The sequence below is a fragment of the Martes martes genome (assembly GCF_963455335.1).
Source record: "Martes martes genome assembly, chromosome: 15".
Lineage (NCBI taxonomy): Eukaryota > Metazoa > Chordata > Mammalia > Carnivora > Mustelidae > Martes > Martes martes.
The window spans coordinates 1,085,406-1,107,378 of record NC_137903.1 but is presented as its reverse complement, the minus strand read 5'-3'; the positions used below and the strand labels follow the sequence as shown (position 1 = coordinate 1,107,378).

Below are 21,973 nucleotides of genomic sequence, written 5' to 3'. Positions count from 1 at the left end.
CCGCCCCAGGGCTCCGGGCCAGGCCCCGCCCCCAGGGAGGCCGGGCCCCGCCCGCGGACAGCCCGCGTCGCTCGCCCCCACCGCCTCCCCGCTGCGGCGCGCGGAGGGAGCCGAGGCCGCGTCCGACCCGCTTGCGCCGCGCGTCTCCCGGGGCCGGACTGCCGTCCTCGCGGCCCCGCCGCCCTCCGCGTCACGTCGGCGGCCCGGGTCTCCGGACTGCGGGCCAGAGCCCTGGGAAGCGCGGGCGTCGGGGGCGTGCGGGCCTTTATTCACCGCGCAGGGGCGGGGGGACAGGACGCGCCTTCACTCGGCGTAGGTGGCGTCGTCGTTGCTGTCGCTGTAGGCGGAGGACGAGAGCTCCTCGCGCGGGGCGCAGGCCGGGCACCGGCGCCGCACGTCGTCCCAGCACGGCCGGCAGTACACGGCCGCGCAGTCCGGCGTCGGGCACACGTAGGCCGCGGGCGTCTCGGGCGCCTGGCACACGACGCAGCGGCGGCGCAGCCAGCGGCGCGCGAGCGGGCAGCGGCGGTGCAGGACGTCGGTCAGGCGGGGGCGCTGCGGGGAGGCGCGGGAGGGAGGGCTGCGAGGGGCGCCGCACGCCGGCCAGTGCCCGCCCGCCGGGGCGGTCGTGCCGAGCGCGGCCCGCCCCCGCTCGGGGATGGAGACTCGGGGCGCAGCTCCCGCTCCCCGCCAGCCGCCACCTGTTCTTTCCCATCAGCCGCCTTGTCTGGCCGTCCCAGTGGGCCGGGAAGGGGGCAGGGCGCCCGCCACGATCCCCGCCGCGTTCTCCGCTTGACGGGCGGGAGAGCGGCCAGAGCGTTCCCCAGCGCGCAGAGAGCAAGCAGCCGACCTGGCTGGCTCCGGGTCCCCGCATTCCAGATCGCAGGTCCGGGTCACCGTGCTCCCACCCTCTCGCCCCGCAATCACCAGGAATTCCTCTCGGCCGGCCGCCTCATCCGGGCGGCGTTCGCTCTGGAGACCGCAGAGGAGGCCCCCCCGCAAAGGCCTGGCCTTGGCTCGCAGAGCCGTCCACGCCGGTCCCCTCCAGCCTCTGCTCCGACTTGCCCCAGCTCGAGCTCGGCAGCTCCTGTGCCAGCCTCTCAGACTAACCCTGGCCTTTGACACTCACTCTGGGCCCTGAGTTTTCACACATTCTGTTCCCTCAGCTGGGGACGAATGCCCTTCTCATTCCCACCCGCCTGCCGAAAGCCGGCGGGCTTCACGACCTGTCATGGCAGCACAGGGTGCTGCTTGTTCATAGGCCTTTAGCCTCTACGTGTCATGGGCTGGGGGATCTAGGCCCTGGAGGGACAGTCAGTTTGGCAAAGCTGGTCTCTCACTTTTACGGGCTCTGCTGGGGCCGGCTAAGAATGGCTGCTGTTCTTTTCTTTCTTTTTCTTTTTTATTTCTTCTTCCTTTCTTCCTTTCTTTTTTTTTTTTTTAATTAATGTTGGGTCCCATACTAAGAAAGGGTAAATAAATTAGCTCACTCAAACAATAATCCCTTACGACAGGCATTGTTATCATCCTTTCTTTTTCAAAGGAGAAAACATGCTTGGAGAGGCTTGTTACTTGCCCAGGGTCACACGATGACAACTAGCCTGTGCATGGAACTTGCTAGATGCCTGCTCCATGGGACCGAGACTCCCTCAGTCCTTACAACAACCAGATGGAGTAGAAGCTCACTCCGAGTCACAGAAGGGAGAAACCAAGGCCCAGCATTTAGCAAGTACTCCAGATCCCAGTTGTCATGGCGATAAAGAAGGGAGCCAGGATTGAAACCCAGGCCCTCTGGCGCCAGCGGCCCGCAGCCCCTGCCACACTGTCGTTGGTCACTGCACAGGCCTCACACATCTGTCCAAGCTCCCTGACCTTCAGAGGGAAACACTGAGGTCTGGTGGGGACCATGGCCAAGGTCACACAGCATAATGAGGAAGTGAGGACTGGAACCCAGCTCTGGCTCTGTGCTTTCTCCTTATCCCATGTGGCCCTTTGTGACGCCTTCTGGAACACACCCCCCAACCCACCTGTTTCCCCACCTCCCCCAGAGACACTCAGTAGAACCTGTGGCTTGCCTTCAGTCCCCTGTTTCTGATGGAGCCCCCTTGCTGTCTTTTAGCCAGACCTCAAATCGGATTCCCCTTTTCTGCCTGCTTCCTCATGGCCCACTGAGTGTCTCCGGCTGGGCCGAATCCTGGGGGACAGAGGTGGACTCAGCCCTGACCCCCGGGAGCTGGATGACCAGGGCCCTTGGCACCTCTCCCGTCAGAACTCACTGGGCTCCGTCGGCCTAGGGCCCTGCGGCTGGATGGACTGAGGGGAGAGGCCCCTGCCGCGGGGTCCTCACCACCCCAGGAGCCACGGGAAGGAGGCCTGCACTCACTGGAGCCTTCTGCTCTCGCGCCCGCCTCAGGATGGCAGCTCTCCTCAGCTGCGTAAACGCTGCCCTCTTCCTCAGGAGCTCGTTGTAGAGGAACAGGATCCGCTTCTTCTCCCGCTGCGGCCGGGGAGAGGGGGTCAGGGACAGGACAGTGCGCCCTGCAGACTGGAGTGGGGGGGAGCTGGGTGCAGGCCTGAGGGTGTCGGGGAGAGGGTACCTTGGGGAAGTAGAAGGCGGCGATGACCCTCCGGAGCCGGTAGGCGAAGGCTTGGAGCGGGCAGAGACACAGCAGCAGGCCGATGGGCAGCGCCGCTCTCACGTAAGCCCAGGCGTCCAGGCTCAGGGGCTGGGGCAGGCAGGCTGGGGCAGGGCGGGCCTGTCAGGGCTCCGCGGGCCTGTGTCCTCTTCCCTGCGGAGCTGCGCCCTCCAGCCCATAGCTACCAGGCTCCTGAGGCTAGTAGCCCGACATGGCACAGATGTGGGAGAAAATTCTGCTGGACGGCGTGGCTCCGGGGCGCTGGCACCCTCTGTCGCCAAGGCCCCAGGTCCTCCAGCCGTCGGACCCCAAGCTGTCACCTTCTAGCAACTCAGGGTCTACCTGGTGTTTCCTGCTCTGAGGGCCCCCTCTTGGCACGCCTTGGAGAGACCCCGGCGCCCACCCGCAGCTCCTCTAACCCGGACTCTGGACATCGCTCACGCATGTTGTTTGACTCCATCACTGTCTCCGAGGACGTGTTCAGGGCTCCGATGGTCTTCCGAAGCAGCCGGGCCAGCATGGAGTGCCCCCCGACTTTCACCTCCAGTTTGTGGCTGCCTAAGGCCGTGGGGGGCGGTCAGGAAAGGGTTGCAGTTTAGGAGGCTGGGGCAGGACGAGGACGGGATGGTGGGGGGTGTTCCTCCGTTCGCTGAGCGCTAACCCCTCCCTGTTGCAGACATAAAGGAGTTTTGGAAACTGAGGCCGGCAGGCCTGAAAATTGGACCCCTCGTGGGGCTGGAAGAGGTGGCGGCCGGGGGGGGGGGCGTGGGCGAGGGCTCACTGCGGAAGGAGTACTGCAGGAAGGAGTGGTGGCGGATGGTGTCGAAGATGGAGTAGAGGGCCCAGTCCAGGCCGCACAGCAGCAGCAGCAGCAGCAGCACCGGCACCGTCTCCACGAGCTCCCTCACCTGCCCGAGGAGCCGCAGGCCTGAGCCGGGCAGCGCCACCCGCCCTGCCCGGGCCCTCTCCGGGGCCTGTGCCCTTGGCCCACGCGGCCTGCGGCTGGACGCCCCGGGCCCGCCCCCACGGCCTCCTCACCAGGTTTCTCATTTCCGAGGCCTGCACGGAGGGATTGCAGGGGAAGATGACGGTTTTCTCCTCAGCTTTGCGGAGTGGCAGCAGCGTCCGTTTGCCCTGGTAAAATGTCCAGCTGGTGGGGGACACCGGGGCCCCCTCCCCTCGGCCCTCCGCCCTCCTGGAGCAGGAAGCCACAGGGGACACGCGGCAGGGCGCCCTTGGCCGGGGCTGGGCCCCTCACCAGCTGCCTCCTGCGCTCATCAATCTGGCAGAAGTAGGTGCTAATGTAGATGTTGTCAAAGCGGATGTCGCGGTTGTAACTGTCCATGTAGGAGAAGGACCTGTGTGCGAGGACGTCTCTGTGTCCTCCAGGCTGTCCTCGCCCACCCCCCACCGCGGGCTTCCTGGATGCTGGGTCGTTCCCCAGACCACCCAGCGTGCACTGAATGCTGTGTATGTCCCAGGGGGAGAGAGCGGGCCGCCTGGGGCAGGGCGGGCGCCCACCCAGGCAAGGAGACACGGGTGAAAAGACGGGGTGGGGTGTCGCGTGCCTGGCCGGGAAGGGAGGGGTCCCAGGCGTGGATCTCAGCAGAGGAAACAGCAGGAGCAAAGGCACAGAGAGGTGGGAAGTCCCTCAAGGCTGCAGAGCCACCGGCCATCACGCCCGGCTCCCACATCCGCCCCTCGCCCGAGCCGGCGGAACATCTCCTGGGGGTCACTTCAAGCAAAACGCATGTCCCCACCTGCATTTCCCCTCTCCCCAACACACCCTTGTACACAAGTGGCCCTCGGTGCACGCCCAAGTCCAAGTCCCATGTAGCGCTTTGGTTTGCTAAGGAAACATGCTAATTGTCGGAGACGTGTTTAAAGCCGCGTTACTCTAAATAAGCCCCGTCAACTGTGCAACCTGTTTCAGGGGTTCTGAGACCCTGTCAGAACCCTCGGGGAGGGCTCAGGCGGAGGGCGCGGTCCCCGGCAGGCCAGCCCCCGAGCGCCCCCGTGTGGGGAGACCGGCCGCTCGCCCTGCTTGGCCCTGCCCTCTCTCGCCAGCTCTGCCCCCGGCCAGTGACCTCACCAGGTTGAAAGCCGGGAAGCGGATTCGGTGCCTCCTTCCTTCCCTCCCGAGCCGGCCCCGGAGACCTGATGCGCCTTTCCCCTTCCTGCCTCCGTCTCAGGCCGGCGTCCTGCGGTGCCCCGCGCGGCCCCGGGGCGCTCTAACCCCTGACCCACCTGAGCCTCCGGGCCTCCAGCCTGTGGGGCTTGGCCAGCTCTCAGGGCCCTGCCTGCGCCTGCCCAGTCCTTCAGCCTCTGCCCTCCACACCCCACAGAAGCCTGGTCCCCGCCCAAGAGAACAGTCTTCCTCACCTTGACCTGGGCTCCCCACTGGCAGCATTTGAAACCGCCTATGGCTCTTGCAGGGGCCTGTCCACAGCTCCCGCCCCTGTCCCGGGAGCCCGGCCCTCGCACGGCCCTCCGACCCACCACAGGGGGCCCCGTGGGCGCCCCTCTGGCCTCCGCTAGACCACCAGCATCTTGAGGGTGGGAGGGAGGCTCCTTCGCTCTGTCTTCCCACGGGGCCCTCGGCACACACCGAACCGCGCTCTCACCCGCCCCATGGAAGGGGCTGGTGGGCCGGAGCCCCCTGTGGCCGTCCTTGCCCAGCCCCTGCCTGTCTCAGGCATCTGGGGGTGGAGACAGGAAACAGACGGTCCAGAGGTCAGCGGGGAAACAGAGTGAGGCCCGGGACAGCCCAGCTGGATGCCCCCTGGGTGGGGTTGAGGACTTTGGTCCAAATGGAGGGAAAGTAGCTGCCAGCGAGGCCGAAAATGAAAGCAGGGTTGGGCGATAGAGACGGGCAGGGTTGGGCGATAGAGACGGGCAGGGTTGGGCGATAGAGAACGGGCAGGGTCAGAAGCAAGCGGAACACAGCGGGCAGCGCCGTCAGAGGGCAGTCAGCGCTGGGATGGAGGCCGAGGGAGGCGGATCAATGAAGACTGCCTCCCTTTCCAGGTGGCGGAGTGCGGGCCAGTGTCCCCCGTGCCGGGCCCACCCCGGGGGGAAGGGGCTTCGGGCTGGGCGGGCTCACGCGTGTAGGACCAGCAGGAAGGTGCAGGAGAAGAGCACGTGCAGCAGCCCCAGCGCCCACTGCAGCCGGGCCTCCTGCTGGCGCACGTAGTCCCGCAGCTCCGTGCTCACGTGCTCCCAGCTGGTGTTGACGCCCACCACCGCGGCCTGCTTCTCCTCCTGGGGGGCGTGGGCACAGGGGCGGACACGGCCCTCCTTGGCATCTCTGCCCTGGCGCCCCGCTCGTGACCCCCAGCTCTTCCCAGGACTTTCGGGACCCCCGTGTGGAGGAGACGCAGTGGGCTGGGTGCAGCCCCCTCCTCCCTGTGGTCCTGCTTCCCTGCGCCCATCCGGGCTGCCACCCTCTCTGGCCAGGCTGGCCATCGGGTCTCAGAGTCAGGTCCCTGCCCACCCAGGTTCAGCGCAGCCCCCTCCCTGTCCCCCAGCACCAGCACATTCCGTCCTCGTGCCCCTCCGTCCTCCCTGCGCAGTGTCACCTGCTCTCCACAGGCCCTGTGCCCTCCTCCCTTCTCCCTCGCTCTCTACCAGCCCGGGCACCCCCTGCCTCCTACCTTGAGCTCAATAGTGGCTGAGAAGTCCCCGTCCAGGTTGTGAACAGACTGGTTGAGGGAGTCGTAGGTCTGCCCGAAGTTGCCTTCCACGGGGATTCGGTGACGACACCAAACCTCCATCGCTACCGGGGGTGGCGGGGGGGGGGGCAGGTCAGCGGCCCACGCCCGCCTCTCGCCCCCCTGCCTGAGGACCCCCATCCGCCCTGGCCGCCTCTCCACCCCTCTCCACGCTCCGTGAGTCCCGCGTCCTGGGCACAGGGCCTGACTTCCCCTCGTCTCGCTCGTCGGCGTGGAACCATGTAACCACGCCAACTGTGAACACCGATAGCAGCAGGCACAGGGAAGCGCAGCTCGGCTCCTGTATTCCTCCCTCACACCTTGGAGCCCCCGCATGGGCCCTCTTCCAGGCAGAGAGGCAGAAGCAGAGGTCGCTGGGAACGTCCCCTGCGTGGCCGCGTGGCTGTCCCCCAGGCTCGCCTGCACCCCCCAGCGTCCCCAAGGACTCGGCACCCGCGCCCGCGTGCCCGCGCTCCCACCGCCCTGCCGACCCTTGGCGATGCTGCAGAAGAACTTGAACTTCATGGGGAGGCAGAGCAGGTCCCGGAACAGCGGGACCCAGATGCGCCGCACGCACTGCTCGTGCTTCCGGTCAAACCAGCGGCGACAGCTGGCGATGGCCTGGTCCACCACGTCTGCAGGAAGGCACTGGCGGGTGAGGTCCATGCGGTGGCCTGCCTGGAGCCCCGCCCCCGCCACGCCCCCCCACCCTCCACGCCCCTCACAGGAGCAGCGCAGCTTGGTCTTGAGCTCATACATCTTCTGGGTGGACAGTGCGCGCCGCCGGGGAGGAAGGGCTCGCTGGCTCGCGCTCCTGCGGGCCGTGGGGTCGGAGCCTGGCGCGTCCTCGGGCACAAACCCCGCGTCACTCTTCACCTGGGCATCCAGCTCCTCGAAGGACTTGGAGATGTTCTGAGTCCCGGCTCGCAGTGAATCTTTGCTGCCCTGGGGTTGGGGGGTGAGGACAGGGAGGTTGGTGCGGCTGCCGAGGAAGGAGCCTTTCCTGCCCCTTTGGCCAAACTCTGGGCTCTTCCCTCCGGCCCAGGCGGAGCCCAGGCCCTAGACAGCCTCCCACCTCGAGCTCCACTGTTCAGTCTTGGGGACAGCCCCCCCCCTACCCCCTTGCCCTGCGACCAGTGGCCTCTGCTCCGCCCCCCACCCAGCTCCTCCGCCGGCCTCCATCTCAGATCCCCGCTAGCTACGGAAGCTTCCCGAAGCCCTGGGGCTTCACATGAACCTCCCAGACCACTACGCCATCTCAGGGTCCCCAGTCCCAGTGTCCCCGATGTCCTCTGACTCCCCAGCTCCTCGACGCTCCAATTCTCCCACGCCCACAGCCTCCAGGCCTCCACAGCCCCACTCCGCAGTCCCTGGGGCCTCCAGGCTTCCTGAGTACTCAAGGCCACGGCCCCCGGTTTCCTGACATCCTAGTTCAGCTGCCCAGAGTGCCGCCCACCCAGGTGTTTGGAAATGGGGGATGCGGGTCCCATGACCGGGGGCGGGGGCTTTCCCTGATGCCTAGTGCCCAGGGCACGTCCTGCAATGTTTGAGGACAGCCGTGCCCGCCCCCCGGGGCAGAGGGGCCCGGCCCTGCCCACACGTGGGGTCCTGACCAGCAGGTCCTTGAACACTGCGCGCAGCGGGGCCGTGGAGACGCGCCAGGCCGCCCGGGTGTTGTTGACCTGCAGCTCCACGGTGCAGCCCAGCGACGCGACCACCTCGTTGAGGTTGTAGCGCAGGTTGGCCACGGGTCCTGGCGGGAAGATGCCCTCGTGGGTCTCCCTCTGGAGCTAGTCACTCTCCAGAGGCCCCCTTCACCCCCACTCTGTGTGCAGTGGGTGACCGCCTTCTAGAACCGTACGAGGGGGCCCCAAAGCCTGGGAGAGGGCAGCCGGCTCATCACTGGGTTGTTTATCCCCGTGTAAGCCGAGGAGGCCCAGAGACGTGGAGGAACTCTCTCAGGGGCACACAGCTGCCATCAGGCCCCCACTCGTTCCCCTTCACCCACCTGGGTCTCGCCGGGTGGCCCACCCAGGACCCTTGCTTCGGTCACACACTATCCCCAGGGACACACACTCACCCTCATAGATGGCCGCCAAGGCGTACCCCAGCACGAAGAGCCGGCCCTCTTTGCCCAGCATCTTGGGCACTAACAGGAGGCTGGCACAGCGGATGTGAGGGGAGGTCCCCCAGCCCACGGCTCCCAAGCCTGTTGGGAGAGACCAGCAGGCGGCAAGGGGGAGTGAGGGTGCTGACCCACCAGGCTGAGCACGGCACCCGCCCCCCAGGTTCTTTCCGGAGCCGCACTGCCTTCTCGATGCTGGGCACCGGCTCTGATCGCCCTTGGAGGCCCCTCATTCTTGTGAGCAGCCCTTTCCCAAGCTCAGTTGCACGGCGGCTCGGGAGGGGCGTGGAGGGACACCAGAGGTCCAAGAGCCATGGCCAGTGACGGAGGGTGGAGTGTGTGTGTGCGGGAAGGGGACTCCTCCCTCCTCGGTAGGCTGGATTCACACGCTACCCAGGTGCTGAGGGGGCAGGGAGTGCCAGAGAAAGTTCTGGAAACCGTCACTCGTGCTCACAGCCGCCTCCCTGTTCCCGTGCTCTGACCCCATCCCAATCCCATCTCCGTCTCTAATTCTGGCTTAATCATGGACCTCCTGGTGGTGTTAACAGCTTCACGGGTGTCTCCCTGTGGGCCCCACAAGGAGACAGAGAGCTCCGTGGAGCTCAGAATGCAGGGAGAGAGACAGCGAGTTAACAGATGACTACAGCCCCGAGTGCTAAGTGACCAAGGGAGGCGCTTCTCCAGGGCCGGGGGGGCGCGGCCGGAGCAGGCGTTTCTGTGGGGAGTGTGGGCCTGGGAAGGCTGGACACAGCAGCTGACGGGTCAGCTGGGGCTGGAAGACCAGTGACATGTAGTGAGGAGGCCGGACGGCGTTCCAGGCCAAAGGGACAGCGCAGCTGGGCAGGGAACCCAGCTTCCTGTGGGATGGAGAGCTGGCCGTCGTCGAAGCCAAGTCCCCGGCTTCTTCCCTCCGTCTCCCCAGCCCTCGTGGGGTCCCCGTCACCTTTCGCGGGGGCCTAACCGGTCCCCCGCCTCCCCTCTGTATTTGGGTTTTCACAAGGTGGCCAGAGTGGTCTTGTACGCACAGCCTCGGACCTTGTCCCTTCTCTGCTTCAAACCAGCCATGGCCTCTCCACCAGAGGTGGGGTCTAGTCCGAGCTCCCTTAGCGGGGTCCACGGACCCCCTTGATGGAGCCCCTGCCCGCTCAGGGCTGCTCAGCCCGTGGCCTGCCCATCCATCCACCCACCCCACCCAGGCCTCGGGCCAGCCCTAGAACAGGCCAAGCTCATCCTGCCTCTGCCTGAAGTGTGGCTCCTCACCTGGCTGGCCTTACCTGGTCACACAGGTTTGCTGGGAGCCCTGTCTGCTGTCGCCCGCCCCAGTGTCTGCCCTCTTCCTGGCTAACACGACTTGAGTTTCCTTCAAGGCTGGCCACCTGTCCCTGCCCCAGCCCCTGGGGGGAAATCGGGATCTTCTCACCCAATCATGGGATAATAGGACATCAAAAGGGGCTTATTTCGTGGTCTTGGCCTTCTGGCCAAGGATTCAAGCTAAGGGAGTTGGCAAGTGGTTACCCTAGTTCTACAGAGAGCTCCGGCGGGCTGCAGGACGCTCTCTGGGCTCACCAGCAGGGCAAAACTAGTCTCTGGCCCTCTACCAACCAGTATATACAAAGACAAGGCCAGAAATTAGAATTTTCTAGGACGCCTTGGGGGCTCAGTTGGTTAAGCAACCTCCTTTGGCTCCGGTCATGGTCCTGGAGTTCCAGGATCGAGTCCGGCATCCGGCTCCCTGCTCAGCGAGGACTCCGCTTCTCCCTCTGACCCTCCCCTTTCTCATTCTCTCTCTCTCTCAAATAAATAAATTTTTAAAAAATCAGTATTTTCTAGAAGAGAAGAAGTTGGAGTAGGCAGACATGGCGGGGGGGGGTGGTCTGAGGAGAGGATGCGGGTTCACTTCCAGGCCGAGTGAGAGCCTCACGGGACCCCAGAGAGATGGGGCGGAGGGGACGGCGGCTCCACTGTGCGGCCATGTGAGCCCAGCAGGGATGGCGAGGTCGGCTCGGCGCTGGCAGGGCCTCTGGGCAGGGTGGGGGACGTGCCCCGGGAGACTTGCTTGCTTTTCAGCCCGGTAGGGCTGGGGGCAGCGGCCAGGTGCCTGCTTTCCTACCTTGGCAGGGCAAGGATGGAGGACTTCCTCGGGGACAAGTGGGCCTTTCGGAGGGCAGCAGGCCTCCCGCCATCAGGGAGCTCCTCCCTCCGAGGGCAGCCCGTTTGTGGGCGGCGGCAGCTAGGTGAGGTCAGCCAGACAGAACTACTCTCCGCAGGAGGCTGGACCTCGGAGGGCCTCACAGAGCCCCTGGAGACACCACGGAAGGGCCCCGAGGCCCCGGGTGGGGCGGCCACCCAGAGGCAGTGGGGCTCTCCCAGTGCCCGCGGCTTCAGGCTTCCGGCCCTGGCCCTCTAGTCCCTTCTGACAGCAGAAGAGCCAGAAGGGGAAGGAGGCGGGAAAGGAGGACGGGGCGGCTGTGCCCCCTTCACCGGGGGACCCCCCAGCCCCCAGCAGTTGGGGGGCCTGGGGGCAGGGGCGCCGGGAGGGAAGGTGCTGGAGAGGGCAACGAGGTGGGATTTGGGTATAGCCTGGGTTGGGCCTTCCCAACCCTAGAAACAGTCGCACTCGCGGAAGCAGGACGGGATCTCATATTGAAAATAGGCAGCAGGTGAAGGGTCGCGGGAGAGGCCCTCCCCGGGGGCCCGTGTGGTCCTGTGGCCGCCCACACAGGTCGGTTCCCGGGGTGAGCGGCCGAGGGCCCTGCCGGGCGGCCTGGAACAGGCGACACGGGGAAGCTGGCTGGGGGGACGGGAACATTTTCCTCCTTCTTAAAGGAGACACAAAGAAGGAATGTTCTGGTCTTCCAGCATCGATGGATGGAGATGAGATGCCTGGACTTGAGGCCGCCCCTGCGCGACCTGAAGACGAGCGGCCACCAGGCCAAACAGGGAGGGAAACTGGGTCCTTGAGGGGTGGACCGAGGGGCTGAATTATCCAAAGTCCAAAGACTGCTCGGCCCTGAGAGTGGCTGTTACGGGAGACAAGCGGCTCATCCACCTGCACGTGGGTCTCCTCTTCTCACAGCCCGGCAGCTCCCCACACAAGGCCCCCGCCCCGGTGCCGCCTCCAAGAAGCCTTCCCTGACTACCAGCCCCCTTCCCCCACGGCCCCAGCATCCTCTCATCATGCCTCCTTGTCATCATCAGAAATGCTCCTGTTCCTTTCTTGTCCTTCCTACCTCACTCTCTCCACTGGGGGCCCCTCGACCTTGGGCCCTTTAGAAGCCGCCACGGGGGCCCCGAGAGGGCTGAATGAACGAATGAAGGTGTGAACGAATGAATGAACAGAATTAATTGGGAGGAGCAAGAAACAAGGTCAGCGAGGTTGGGAGCCATGGGGCATCCTGTGGGGAACATGGAGTCCTTCCGGTTGGGGAGGCCCCTAGGTGACAAGCACTGGTCGGTTTTCTTCCGTAGACCGGGGCCTCTTCTCCCTGGATCTCCCCTCAAAACCCAAGAGGAGGCCGGGGCTGGGAGGGACACTCGGTGCACAAGAAACAAGAGCAGATCTGTTCCTGGGCCAGGACTCCCCAGGCCTGCCCCACAGTCCTCTCGAGGGTCCCCGTCCTTAGCCAGCACTCACCCACCACGCCGTACAGCGCCACCATCTTCTGACCCTCGTAGATGTCCATGGGGTTCACCAGGAGCTGAAACAGACCTGAGGGTGCGGGGTCAAGCTGGCGACCGGGAGGTGGGTCCCTGCCCCCGGGCTCCGCCCACACTCACCCACGGCCAGGAGCCCTCCGGTGCCTGCGCCCAGCAGGAAGGCGGCAACGGGAAACGTGCGGGGCTGTCGCTGCAGGAAACGGCTGCAGGGGATCGGCAGCCCCCAGCTCAGGAGTTTCTGCACCGCTGGGGGGGTGGGGGCAAACACACTGGGGCCAACAGCCCGCTCTCCTGGGTGGGATGCGCTTCATGGGGTCAGGGGCCTACGGGGGAGAGGCTGGGGGGGGACCTGGGCAGGTGTGGTGGGAGTTGGGGGAGGCATCCTGAAGTGGGATGGGGGACCCTGGGGAGGCAGGGCAGATGTGAGGGAGAGAAGAGAAAGGGGCTTGGCTGGAGGGGAGCACTGGGGACCCACAGTGGGGGGAGGCATGGGGGCCCAAGGGGACAGGAGATGCGACGCCCTGAGGGCCTAAGCGGTGCTGGGAAAGGACGGACTCACTGGTGTGGGGCAGCTTCCTTCTTTCCCCCTTTGCTCCGTTCTGATGAAGTGTGATGGCCATGAGTCAGCTTGGGGGACCCTCCCTTGTCCCACAAACGTCCTCAAGGTGGCCTCGGGTGCAGAGGTCCCCTTCTATCCCCTCTGCTGTCTGCGCAGCCTGGGTGAGGTCTGTGTCTTCTGCTCGCTCTGCTCTGAGACTTGGAGAAGGAGATTAGAGACCTGTGTCCCCGTCTCCAGTCCTGGAGCCGGTCAGGCTCTCCGAGACAGACACAATACAAGCTTCCGGAACCTGAGAACGTGGCGAGGGATTCTAGGGCCCCGGAAGGGCCACAGAACCTGGTGGGCATCTCCTGGAGACAGGCCGGCATTGGGTCTCAGCAGTCATGCCCAGACTCATGAAGGACCCTGTGCTCCCCTTGGGGATGGAGGAGCCAAGTGTGGCGCGGGCTGTGGTCCGAAGCGTGGGGGGGTTTAGCCTGGGCATGTCCCTGGCCACGGCCTATGGGCTCCTGCAGCTGCTGGTGGAAGGACACAGCCCCTGGGGCTGCCTGGTGGGCGCCCTCACTCTGGCTGCCTTCCTCGGCCTGGGCCTGGGGTTCTCGCGCCAGGTCCGGGTCACGGTCCTCCTGCTGCTGCCCCAGGCCTTCTCCAGTGAGTGCGGGGTGGGAGGTGGAGGGGGGGCAGGAGGGATCTTACGGGGGGCAGGGGGCGATTTGAGGGAAATCTTCCGGAGGCTTCCGTGCGAGACCGAGCGCCGAGCCGGGGCCCTGGGCCCACGGAGCCGTCTTCCCCAGGGCAGGGCCGGACGCTGCTGCTGGTGGCGGCCTTTGGGCTGGTGCTGCAGGGACCCTGCGCCAACACACTGCGTAACTTCACCCAAGCCAGCGAGGCCGTGGCCTGCGGGGCCGAGCTGGCCTTGAACCAGACCGCCCAGGTGTTGGAGCAGGCCAAGCAGCCCCTTGTCAGTAAGGCCCCCTGGGCCCGTGGCTGCGTGCGCTCCGCACCCCCTCGCGCCCCCCCCCCGCGGCTGGACCCCTCCCCCTGGCTCCCTGGCCCGAGGCTCCATCTCCCCACACCCTGGGGGGCGGCTTCCTCTCTGCTCTGCTCCCCACCCCCGCCCCCCTTGCAGGGGGCAGAACCGGCCCCCCAGGACCTCCGCCCCTGCCCCCCCAGGTGCCCTGAACAAGATTAAAGCCATTGCCCAGAAGGCCAAAGAGGTGGCCGACCGGGTCCGCAAGTTCTTCCGGTCCATCATGGACGGCGTGAAGCACGTGGGTTAGCACAGTCATCGCGGCCGGGGTTGTTTTAGAGGGTGGGGCTCAAGGTTCACCCTGTCTCCTCACCCGCGCCCCCGTCACGGCCCAGGGCCCCTCCTGGGTGCTGACTGGCCCCCGCCGGATATGGCGCAGCCAGGCCCCTGACCGCGGTCCTGTGCTGGGTGCTGCCCTGGGGTCCCCGAGTCCCAGCCTAGGGGCCGCGGGGCTCCGGGCCTGGTGACCAGCCCCGCCACTGTCTCCAGCTAGGGTCCTGCGCAACGTGTGGTACTGGCTCCTGCACATCGGCGACGTGTGCAACGCCGAGCTGGGCAACCCCTACCTCAAGTGTGCGCGGGTCTTTGACGATGCCAAGGACCGCTGCATGCACGTCATCCCCTGGGCCTATCACCTGTGCTACGTGCTCATGCCCTTCAAGCTCGTGCTGTGCGGACTGGCCAGCGGTGAGGGCCGGCGAGCGCCGCGGGGGCAGGGCCCGTGAGCAGGGCGTCCGTTGGCGGGCCTGAGCCCGCGCTGGGGCCAGTGGGGGTGCTGGGGGCGCTGGGAGAAGCCGGTTTGGAGCCGGCGCGGAGGTCAGCAGCAAGAGCGAGAGGCCAGAGGACCCGGAGGCGGGAGGGCCGCGCGCCTCCGCCTCCCCTGACGCTCGGTCTCTGGGTCCCAGTGGTGCAGGTGTTCTGCGTTATCCCCAAGTACATCCAGCCGTTCTTGCGCAAGACCCTTGGCACCCGTGAGTGGCCCCCTCCCAGCCCTGCTGCAGGGGTGCTCCTGGGGATTCTCCCCTCTCCAGGCCGGCAGTGCTCCCAGTCCCCAGTGAGAATGCAGGAGGGAGGAAAGGTGCCGGGAAGGGATGCAGGAGGGGCCCCCCAGCGGGAGGCCCAGCCTGGGGGAGGCGTCTCAGCAGCAGGGAGAGGACCAGGGCTTCCTGCTCCCCCCTCCCCGGTCCTCCCAGCCCAGGGCAGGGCACTGAGATGGGCGGTCACAGAGAGGGGCCGTGGCGTCAGGCCCCTGGTGGTGACAGCATGGACCGCGGGGGCTTCGTCCTCTCCTCCTCGGGGTGGGGAGGTCCCGGCTGGTCTGCGAGCTGTGCCAGGCCCTGCCCCCACTAACTCTCCTGGCTTCCGGCTCCCCTGCACCTGCTGGCCCCAGCTGTGAGGAACCTAATTAACCGGGTGCGTCGGGAGTTCGAGTTCAACGTGACGGCCGCCCACCACTTCTCCGTGGACCTCAATGCCTCTCGGAGCCTGTCGCAGGTGGCCCTGGACCTCCATGAAGCCGTCAGCCTGAAGCTGCACCGTGTCCGAGAGGCCCTGGCCCTGATGGGCTACACCACGCCTCTGCTGCTTTCGCTCCTCTACCTCCAGTGAGGGGGGGGCGCGGCTGGGGGCTTGGGCTGTGCCGTGCCAGGTCGCCCCCACGGCCTCCGGGGAGGCTGGAGCCTGGGGGCTGAGGGACGTGGGACCCTGCGGGAGTCGGGGTGGGCTGGGGAGCTGAGGGGCCTCCCGTTTACCCCGCCAGAGCTCTGTTCTACCGGTACTGTTACTTGAACTGGGTCAGTTACGACAACGTGTACATCACCAGCCGGTTCCTACGCATGGAGGCCATCCGCTCCGAGGCGGGGCTGCCCACGGTGCTGCCCCTCAGCGCCCATGAGGCCAGACGCTACATCCAGCCGGGTGAGGGCCCCAAAGATTGGAGACCGAGACCCAGGGGGACACCAGGGCCTCCCCTCCACCCCAGCCCTGACCCTGGGCCCTGTGCACAGCCCTGTCTCTCGGGAGCCCTCGGTCCCAAAGGGGGAAGGAGGGTGCCTCCCGGCTCCCAGACACCCAGACACAGAGAGAGAAGGGCAAAGGAAGCTTCCGGGGGCCCCGCATATCCCAACAGAGGGAAGTGTAGGTGGGGAGTGGCTGCCGGCTGAGGGAAGGGGGCCTTTGGGGGTGAGGCCGGAAGTATGAACCTGCCAACAGGGAGAGGAAGCCTGGGGTGCTGGGGCTGGGTTGCCCAGGAGGGAGGGTTCCTCTAGCCTCAGAGCCCCTCCCACCCTCGTCCGGAGACCACCCCAGCTTCCACACCAGGTGGGCAAACAGCCTGGCTCGGGAGGGGACAATGGGCAGCGGCCTCCCGACCGCCCTCCCCGCAGGTTCCGTCTTCCTGTCCGGGTGGGAGCAGATGTTCTACACCCTGGCCGTCCTCAGCCTCGCCCGGCACCTCCTCCTCGTGCTGGCCCTGGTCTTCCTGGACTACGCCGTCTTCTGGGTGCTCGACCTGGCCCGGTACCAGTTGCAGGGGGAGATCGTGGCCCGCAGTGAGTGCCCGGGCCTCCTGCTGCGGTCCCCTTGGTCGGCGTCCCCCCAGCCTCCTGGGTCCTGGGGATTGCCTGGAGGTCCCTAGGTCACTGTTACTCATCAGCCCCGATCCTGCCCCTGCCAGCCCTCCACTCCGCCTGGGACCCCTGCCTCCGCGTCCTGGGTCCACCACGCGGAGTAGTTGAAAGCCCAGGACCTGGGCAGTCGGGAAGCCTGCCCCGTGCGGCGGTAACTCGGGCCATTCCTGAGCCCCCCCAGAGCTTCAGTCTCCTCTTCGGAGCTGGGATGCTGGGCGCAGCCCCCGGGTCACTTGAAGGGGCCCAGGACGCCCTGTGTGGGAGGGCCCGGCAGGCCGTGGTGATGAGCATGCGGGAGACCACAGGATATAATTACTCTCATCCCATGTGCAGAGGTCCAGCAGAAGAAGTTAGAAAACGCCCAACACGATCATTGACGCACTCAGTCCAGTGCCCGCCACACGCTGGACACGGGGCACACTAGCAAATGCTTGAAAGCGAATGCTTCTGGGCCGTCGTGGGGACGGGGGACGGACTCATGGACCATCGAGGCCTCTCAAAGAGGCTCCTGGGGGTCAGGGGCTTGGTTGGGCCCTGGGGCAGCAGAGGCCCCTGGCTGGGGGGTAGCGCCGTCCCCGCGAGCCGCCCCGTCCCACCACCCACCCCCGGCACCGGCCCTCACAGAGTGCGCTGTGCCAGGCCCCGTGCTAGTGTCCATAACCGTGGAAGGCTCTGGCTACACCGGGAGGATTTACCGGGACCTGGTGTCGGCGTTCGACGTCTTGCAGCAAAGCAACATCAGCATCTTGTCCCGGCACTGCCTCCTGAAGCCCTCGGAGCCAGATGCCACCGGTTACATCGTCATCGGTACCGACCTCGGCCGTGAGGGCACGGGGTGGGGAGGGAACAGGCGTGGCAGAGGGCGTGAGGGCTGGGGGGAGGGCAGCACCCGCAGACGCGGCTCTTGGCCCTGCCGCCCCCCAGGCATCCTGTACGGCCTGAGTTTCTTCGTCACGCTGTTCGGCAGCTACGTCAGCCGGCTGCGGCGGGTCATCTGTGCCTCCTACTATCCCTCGCGGGAGCAGGTGAGCAGCCATGGCCGCGGCCGCCGGCCCCACTGCCCGCTGTGAGCTCACGGCCCCTGCCGCCCCGTGTGAGCCCGCGACCATCTGTCTTGGTTTTGGGGAGCTTAGAGTCCTCGATGGCGCCGGTCCTCTCTCCTCTGGCTGAAGTCCCGCTAAACACGTGACCTGGACGGCGGGTCTCCGGGCCCTAGGGGTACTGAGAGCAGGGGTGCCTCTTGGGGGGGGTTGGCTGAGAAGGAGTTTGTCGTCCCCAGAGTGTGGTGAAGAGCATGGCGGACGGGGTCCGTGCTGGCATGTTGAGGCGTGAGTGGAAACCCAGCGGTTGGGCACTCGTTCACCCATCAGTTCCTGAGCATTGAGCGGAGCCCTCCGCACCCCGTGCCAGGATGAAGCCGACCGTCCGGAGCTCACGGTCTCAAGGCCAGACGGGCTTTTAACCAGATATTACAATGAAGAAGTGTTTTTGTGCAGGAATAAAGAAAGTGCTATGAACACCCAGAAGACAGACTAGGTCACCCCATCTAGGGGAGCCCAGGGGCTTCCCAAAGGAAGGGGCATTGGAGCCAAGCCTAGACGGATTCATAGGCATGGACAGAAGGCAAAGGAAGGGAGTGGGGATGGGGGGCAGAAGGCATTCCAGGTAGATGAGACGGTATCAAGGCAGATCCCATCCCCGATCTCCCCTCCACCAGGAGAGGATCTCCTACCTCTACAACCTACTTCTGAGCCACCGAACCAATCTGCCGGCGACCGTGCACCGAGCAGCAAGACGGCGGGCGGCTGACCAGGGCCACGCAAGTGTCCTCCAGAAGCTGGCCAGGCGGTGGGCCCACTGTCCTCCCTTGCAGAAGTGGGGCGAGAGGGGACAGAAAAAGAGCCAGAGGTCACAGTGGGTCCCTGTCCTTCTTAAGTCCCCGAGGTTTGGCTGAAGAGGGTGCCCGTTCACTGTGATCCATGTGCGAAGAGGGAGACAGGGATGAGAATTCTGGGTGCTGGGCAGTGGGGGGAGGAGGCAGGCAGGACACAGGTTGCTGCTACAGGGCGTGGAGGTCAGGCTGCAGGGAGGCCTGCCCCTGCTGGAGTGCGGTGTTGGGTGTGGAATGGGCCGGCGCTTCAGCATCTGGGACTCCTCCCCAGGTGCTCCTGTCTGGGCCCGGTGCTCAGCCACTTCTGGCCGCTCCAGGATTATTGCCTGGGCTGCGGGCAGCCCCACGACCCCGAGGACACGGAGAACTTTGTGTCCTGCAGCACCCCGGGCTGCCGAGGTGAGACCCCGGGGTGGACCTCTCCCTGTGGGGACTCCCCACAGTCGTGTGTGACAATTGGCTATGGTCCTTCCTCTGTGGACTTCTGGAACTCACGCTGTGGGCCCCTCCCTTCGTGACCACATGTTCTTGTCTACAGAGAACCATGAGAAGCTCATTTTCCCCGTGTTTGCCTTAATTCTGTGGGTGGTAACCACTGGTTCGCAAGTGGCATTGCAGCCGGTCCCTGGCTTGTCCCTCTGTGAGGACAGTCCCCGCAGGGCTGCAGGCGAGGGGAGCTTGGTGGCCGGGCGGGTGGTCTAGCTCAGCCGCCCTTTCCTGCCCTCCTGGTGTTTGCAGGTCTCTTCTGCCCCACCTGCTTCCGTCTCCTGGACAACACCTGCTCCGTGTGTGCCGCGCCCCTCTCCCAGCAGGGGGGCCTGGACCTGGAGCTGTGAGTCTCCAGGGGATGCGGTGGCTGCAGTCCTGTCCTCGGGGGCAGTGGGAGCTGCCGCCTGATGGGAGGCTTTCGCAGGGACTCCAGTGACGAGGAGGGCCCCCGGCTCTGGCTGGCCGCCGCTCGGAGGAAGGACCCTGAGCAGGAGCGTTTCCTGCGGCAGCAGCTGCAGGAGGCCCTGGGCAGGACCCTTGCTTCAGAGTCCAGCTCCGAGGTCAGGTGAGCAGAAAGCAGGACCCGGGGCCTGGGAGGCCCGAGCCGTCTGTCATGTGTGTACGGGGCTCCTGGGATGCGTGGCCCTGCGCTAGGGCTGGAGACAGGTGAAGGGCTCGTGGTGGAGTTGGGGGGGGGGACCTGTCCAGCTCTTGCCCTGAATGAGCCTATGGAGCGGTGGGGAGTGATAGCGGGCGGGTGTCCCCGTCCAGGAGAGCAGCAGGCCAGGGCAGGCAGGGGACGGAACGGCCGGGTTGGGATGGGGTTGAATTAATGAGGGCTTCAGGGAACAGGTGGAAAAAGAGCTGGGTTCGGGGGTAACCTGGGTGTCCGCTGGGCCAAGGGGCAGAGGACAGCATGGGGGGGCGAGGAGCCTGGGGGAGCCTGGAGAATGGGAGATGTTTGGGAGGCTGTGTGTGTGTGTGTCACCTGAGTCAGGGGGCGCTGAGATGAGCTGGGAAGTCGAGGGGCGGAGAGCTGGCTGAGTGCCCTAGCGGCCGCCTGAAGATCCCGGGAAATGGCCCCGTTCGTTCCTAGCTGTCTTCTAAGCCAGCGAGCTGAGAAGGCAGTGGGAGCCAGGGCAGCCTCAGGACGGAGGTGCTGAGGATGGGGGGCGCTTGGGACGGCGTGGTGCCGGCCGGGCGGGAGGACAGGCTCTGGGGAAAGAGGAGGGCTCGGGTGGGGAGCTCTGGGCTGTCTGTAGGGGAGCCGGCCACCCAGGGGCCGCTACGAAAGGCCTGGGGTCTGGGCCTGTGGCGCCAGGCTTGAGTTATTACAGCGGGGAAGGGGGGGCGAGGGCAGGGCAGGAGGGGCGAAGGGAAAGGGGCAGAACCCGGAGGGGCTCCGGCACAAACCAAGCGGGGGAGAGGCTGGAGCAGGTGGGAGCCCGGCGTCGTCCTGCTGAGACAGGGGCGAGGCGGCGGCGGAGGCGGAGAGGTCGCTGGAGCGGCTGTGGGGACATTTCTCATGGTCCCGAGCAAGCCCAAACCGGAGCAGACCGTAAGGGGCTGTAGGCCAGTAGGTAGAGAAGACCCAGAAGGAAGCCGTGCGCGGCTCGGTGTCAGAGCCCGAGACGCTCGGTCCTGTCCCTGCGGACGTCACTGCCGGAGTCAAACAAGGAAGCTCGTCGGGGATGAGCGGGGAGTGCGCCCCGCACAGCGGCAGAGCGGGCTGGGGAGCCGGCACGAAGGGATGTGGGGCTGCCCAGGAAGAGGGGGAGCTGGGCCCTTCGGAGGTGAAGGAGGGCCCCTGAGGGACCGGGTCCGGGCCAGGCGGCCTCGGGAGAGCGGCGTCCCCTGAGCGGAGTGAGTGCCATCGCCTGCAGGCTCGGAGGGCAGGGAGCCCTGCTGAGCGAGCCGGGAAGGGGCTGGGAGTGGACGGTTGCAAAGACCCGGTCTAGGGGGCAAAACACCTGCCCTGGGAGCGTGGGCAGCAGCGGGCTGGGGGGCCTCAAAGGCGCAGACGCCGCGCGGTGCAGCCGGACTGAACTCCAGGGTGCTGGGTGACGTGGCTTTCTTCGGGAACAGGACCCCAGGGCTGAAGGCCTTTTTTGGGTGGATCAGGGGAAGGACACTGGGGAGAGAACGGGGGTGTCTTCAGGAAGTGTGATAGGACTGGCCTTGGGGTAGAAAAGGGGCTGACTCCCCGGGGAAGTCCAAGGTCTCTGTCTCCCTGAGGTGTGAGAGCAGGAGGGACACAGCATGGGTCATGGTCAGGGAAAGTTCTGGGATAAATCCAGAGGTGGCCAAGGTTGGGGGGTTGTTCCAGTAGGAGCAGGGGCAGAGGCCTCTGGGGCCATGGGGTCAAGGATTGGAAGGCTAGAGAGGTGGAGGGGGTCCCCAGTGAGGAGGGTGGGGGCCACATAAGCAGTTGGTCTGGTCTTGGCCCCCTGGGTGGGTGCAGCAGATGTCTGGGGAGGTAGCTGTGGCCCCGGGGGGCAGGTGCCACTGGCGGGACCTCTGCAATATCCCATGTACCAGCAGGTTTGAGAAAGACGAGCAGCCTCCATTTGGGAGGTCTGCCTACAAATCGCAGTGGGCACGGGCTGGTGGGAACAGGGCGGGGGGGAGGGGCGATGGGCACGGGCTGGTGGGAATGGGGCGGGGGGAACGGTAAGCTGAGGGGCTGGGGAGGAAGTGAAGCTTTATTTTCAGAGGTTCCTGGGGGCTCACTGAACTTAAAAGCAGGGTCGTGGGGATGGGGGCAGCTTGACCCCTGACCATGTAGGTGTACCACCAAGGTCACTACTGGTTCTGTCCTTATTGGCCATGTGACCTTGGGCAAGGGATTGCCCACTGGTCCCTCAGCACCAGCCTAAAACTGGGGCTCTCGAGCCACAGGCTGAGATCCCGTGGGGACCGTGGGAGCAGCGGAGGCTGGTAAGTCTGGACAGGGCAGGAGTGTACCTGTGGAAACGGCATCCCTGACTGCGCTACTCCGTTGCCCTCCTCACTAGTGACCTGGACGAGGAGAAGGGGCCTCGGCAGAGGACACACAGTTAGCGGCTCCTACCGGAGGTCCAGTCTTTTAGGGTTCCCACCATGCCTCTGCCCCTCCTTGGACGGCCTCCCACACCCTCTGCCCCACAGCAGTCCCCCTCCAGCTCCAGAAGCCCGGCCCCTCGGTCTCTTCTCTCCCTCCCCGACCCCTCCCACCTACCCCCAAAATGAAGGAACCGAAGGCAGACACAG

The 21,973-nt window shown here is 65.9% G+C and overlaps 2 protein-coding genes across 3 annotated transcripts; one reads left to right on the top strand and one right to left on the bottom strand.

Moving 5' to 3' along the window:
• Nucleotides 1-98: 98 nt before the first annotated feature.
• On the bottom strand, nucleotides 99-12,748 carry DCST1 (DC-STAMP domain containing 1; the record flags this gene model as incomplete). 2 transcript variants are annotated; one of them, XM_080824862.1, is made up of 16 exons in its annotated part: nucleotides 99-555; nucleotides 2,384-2,497; nucleotides 2,598-2,740; nucleotides 3,078-3,194; nucleotides 3,418-3,544; nucleotides 3,675-3,770; nucleotides 3,895-3,994; nucleotides 5,740-5,897; nucleotides 6,290-6,411; nucleotides 6,838-6,981; nucleotides 7,072-7,291; nucleotides 7,960-8,099; nucleotides 8,427-8,555; nucleotides 12,106-12,180; nucleotides 12,249-12,374; nucleotides 12,688-12,748. In XM_080824862.1, 16 exons carry the CDS (start codon nucleotides 12,746-12,748, stop codon nucleotides 304-306), a joined length of 2,124 nt encoding a protein of 707 aa, XP_080680988.1. In that variant the 3' UTR covers nucleotides 99-303. The 2 variants fall into 2 exon arrangements, with proteins under 2 accessions (XP_080680988.1, XP_080680989.1); XM_080824863.1 differs by lacking the exon at nucleotides 12,106-12,180.
• Nucleotides 12,749-13,070: 322 nt separating this feature from the next.
• DCST2 (DC-STAMP domain containing 2) lies at nucleotides 13,071-21,971 on the top strand (the record flags this gene model as incomplete). The annotated part of the gene is made up of 15 exons (XM_080824855.1): nucleotides 13,071-13,338; nucleotides 13,482-13,652; nucleotides 13,861-13,962; nucleotides 14,207-14,404; nucleotides 14,623-14,688; nucleotides 15,108-15,321; nucleotides 15,477-15,634; nucleotides 16,102-16,266; nucleotides 16,984-17,151; nucleotides 17,269-17,369; nucleotides 18,062-18,192; nucleotides 18,507-18,634; nucleotides 18,974-19,067; nucleotides 19,149-19,289; nucleotides 21,739-21,971. The coding sequence occupies 15 exons, from the start codon at nucleotides 13,071-13,073 to the stop codon at nucleotides 21,782-21,784; spliced, it is 2,151 nt and encodes a 716-aa protein (XP_080680981.1). The 3' UTR covers nucleotides 21,785-21,971.
• Nucleotides 21,972-21,973: the final 2 nt, after the last annotated feature.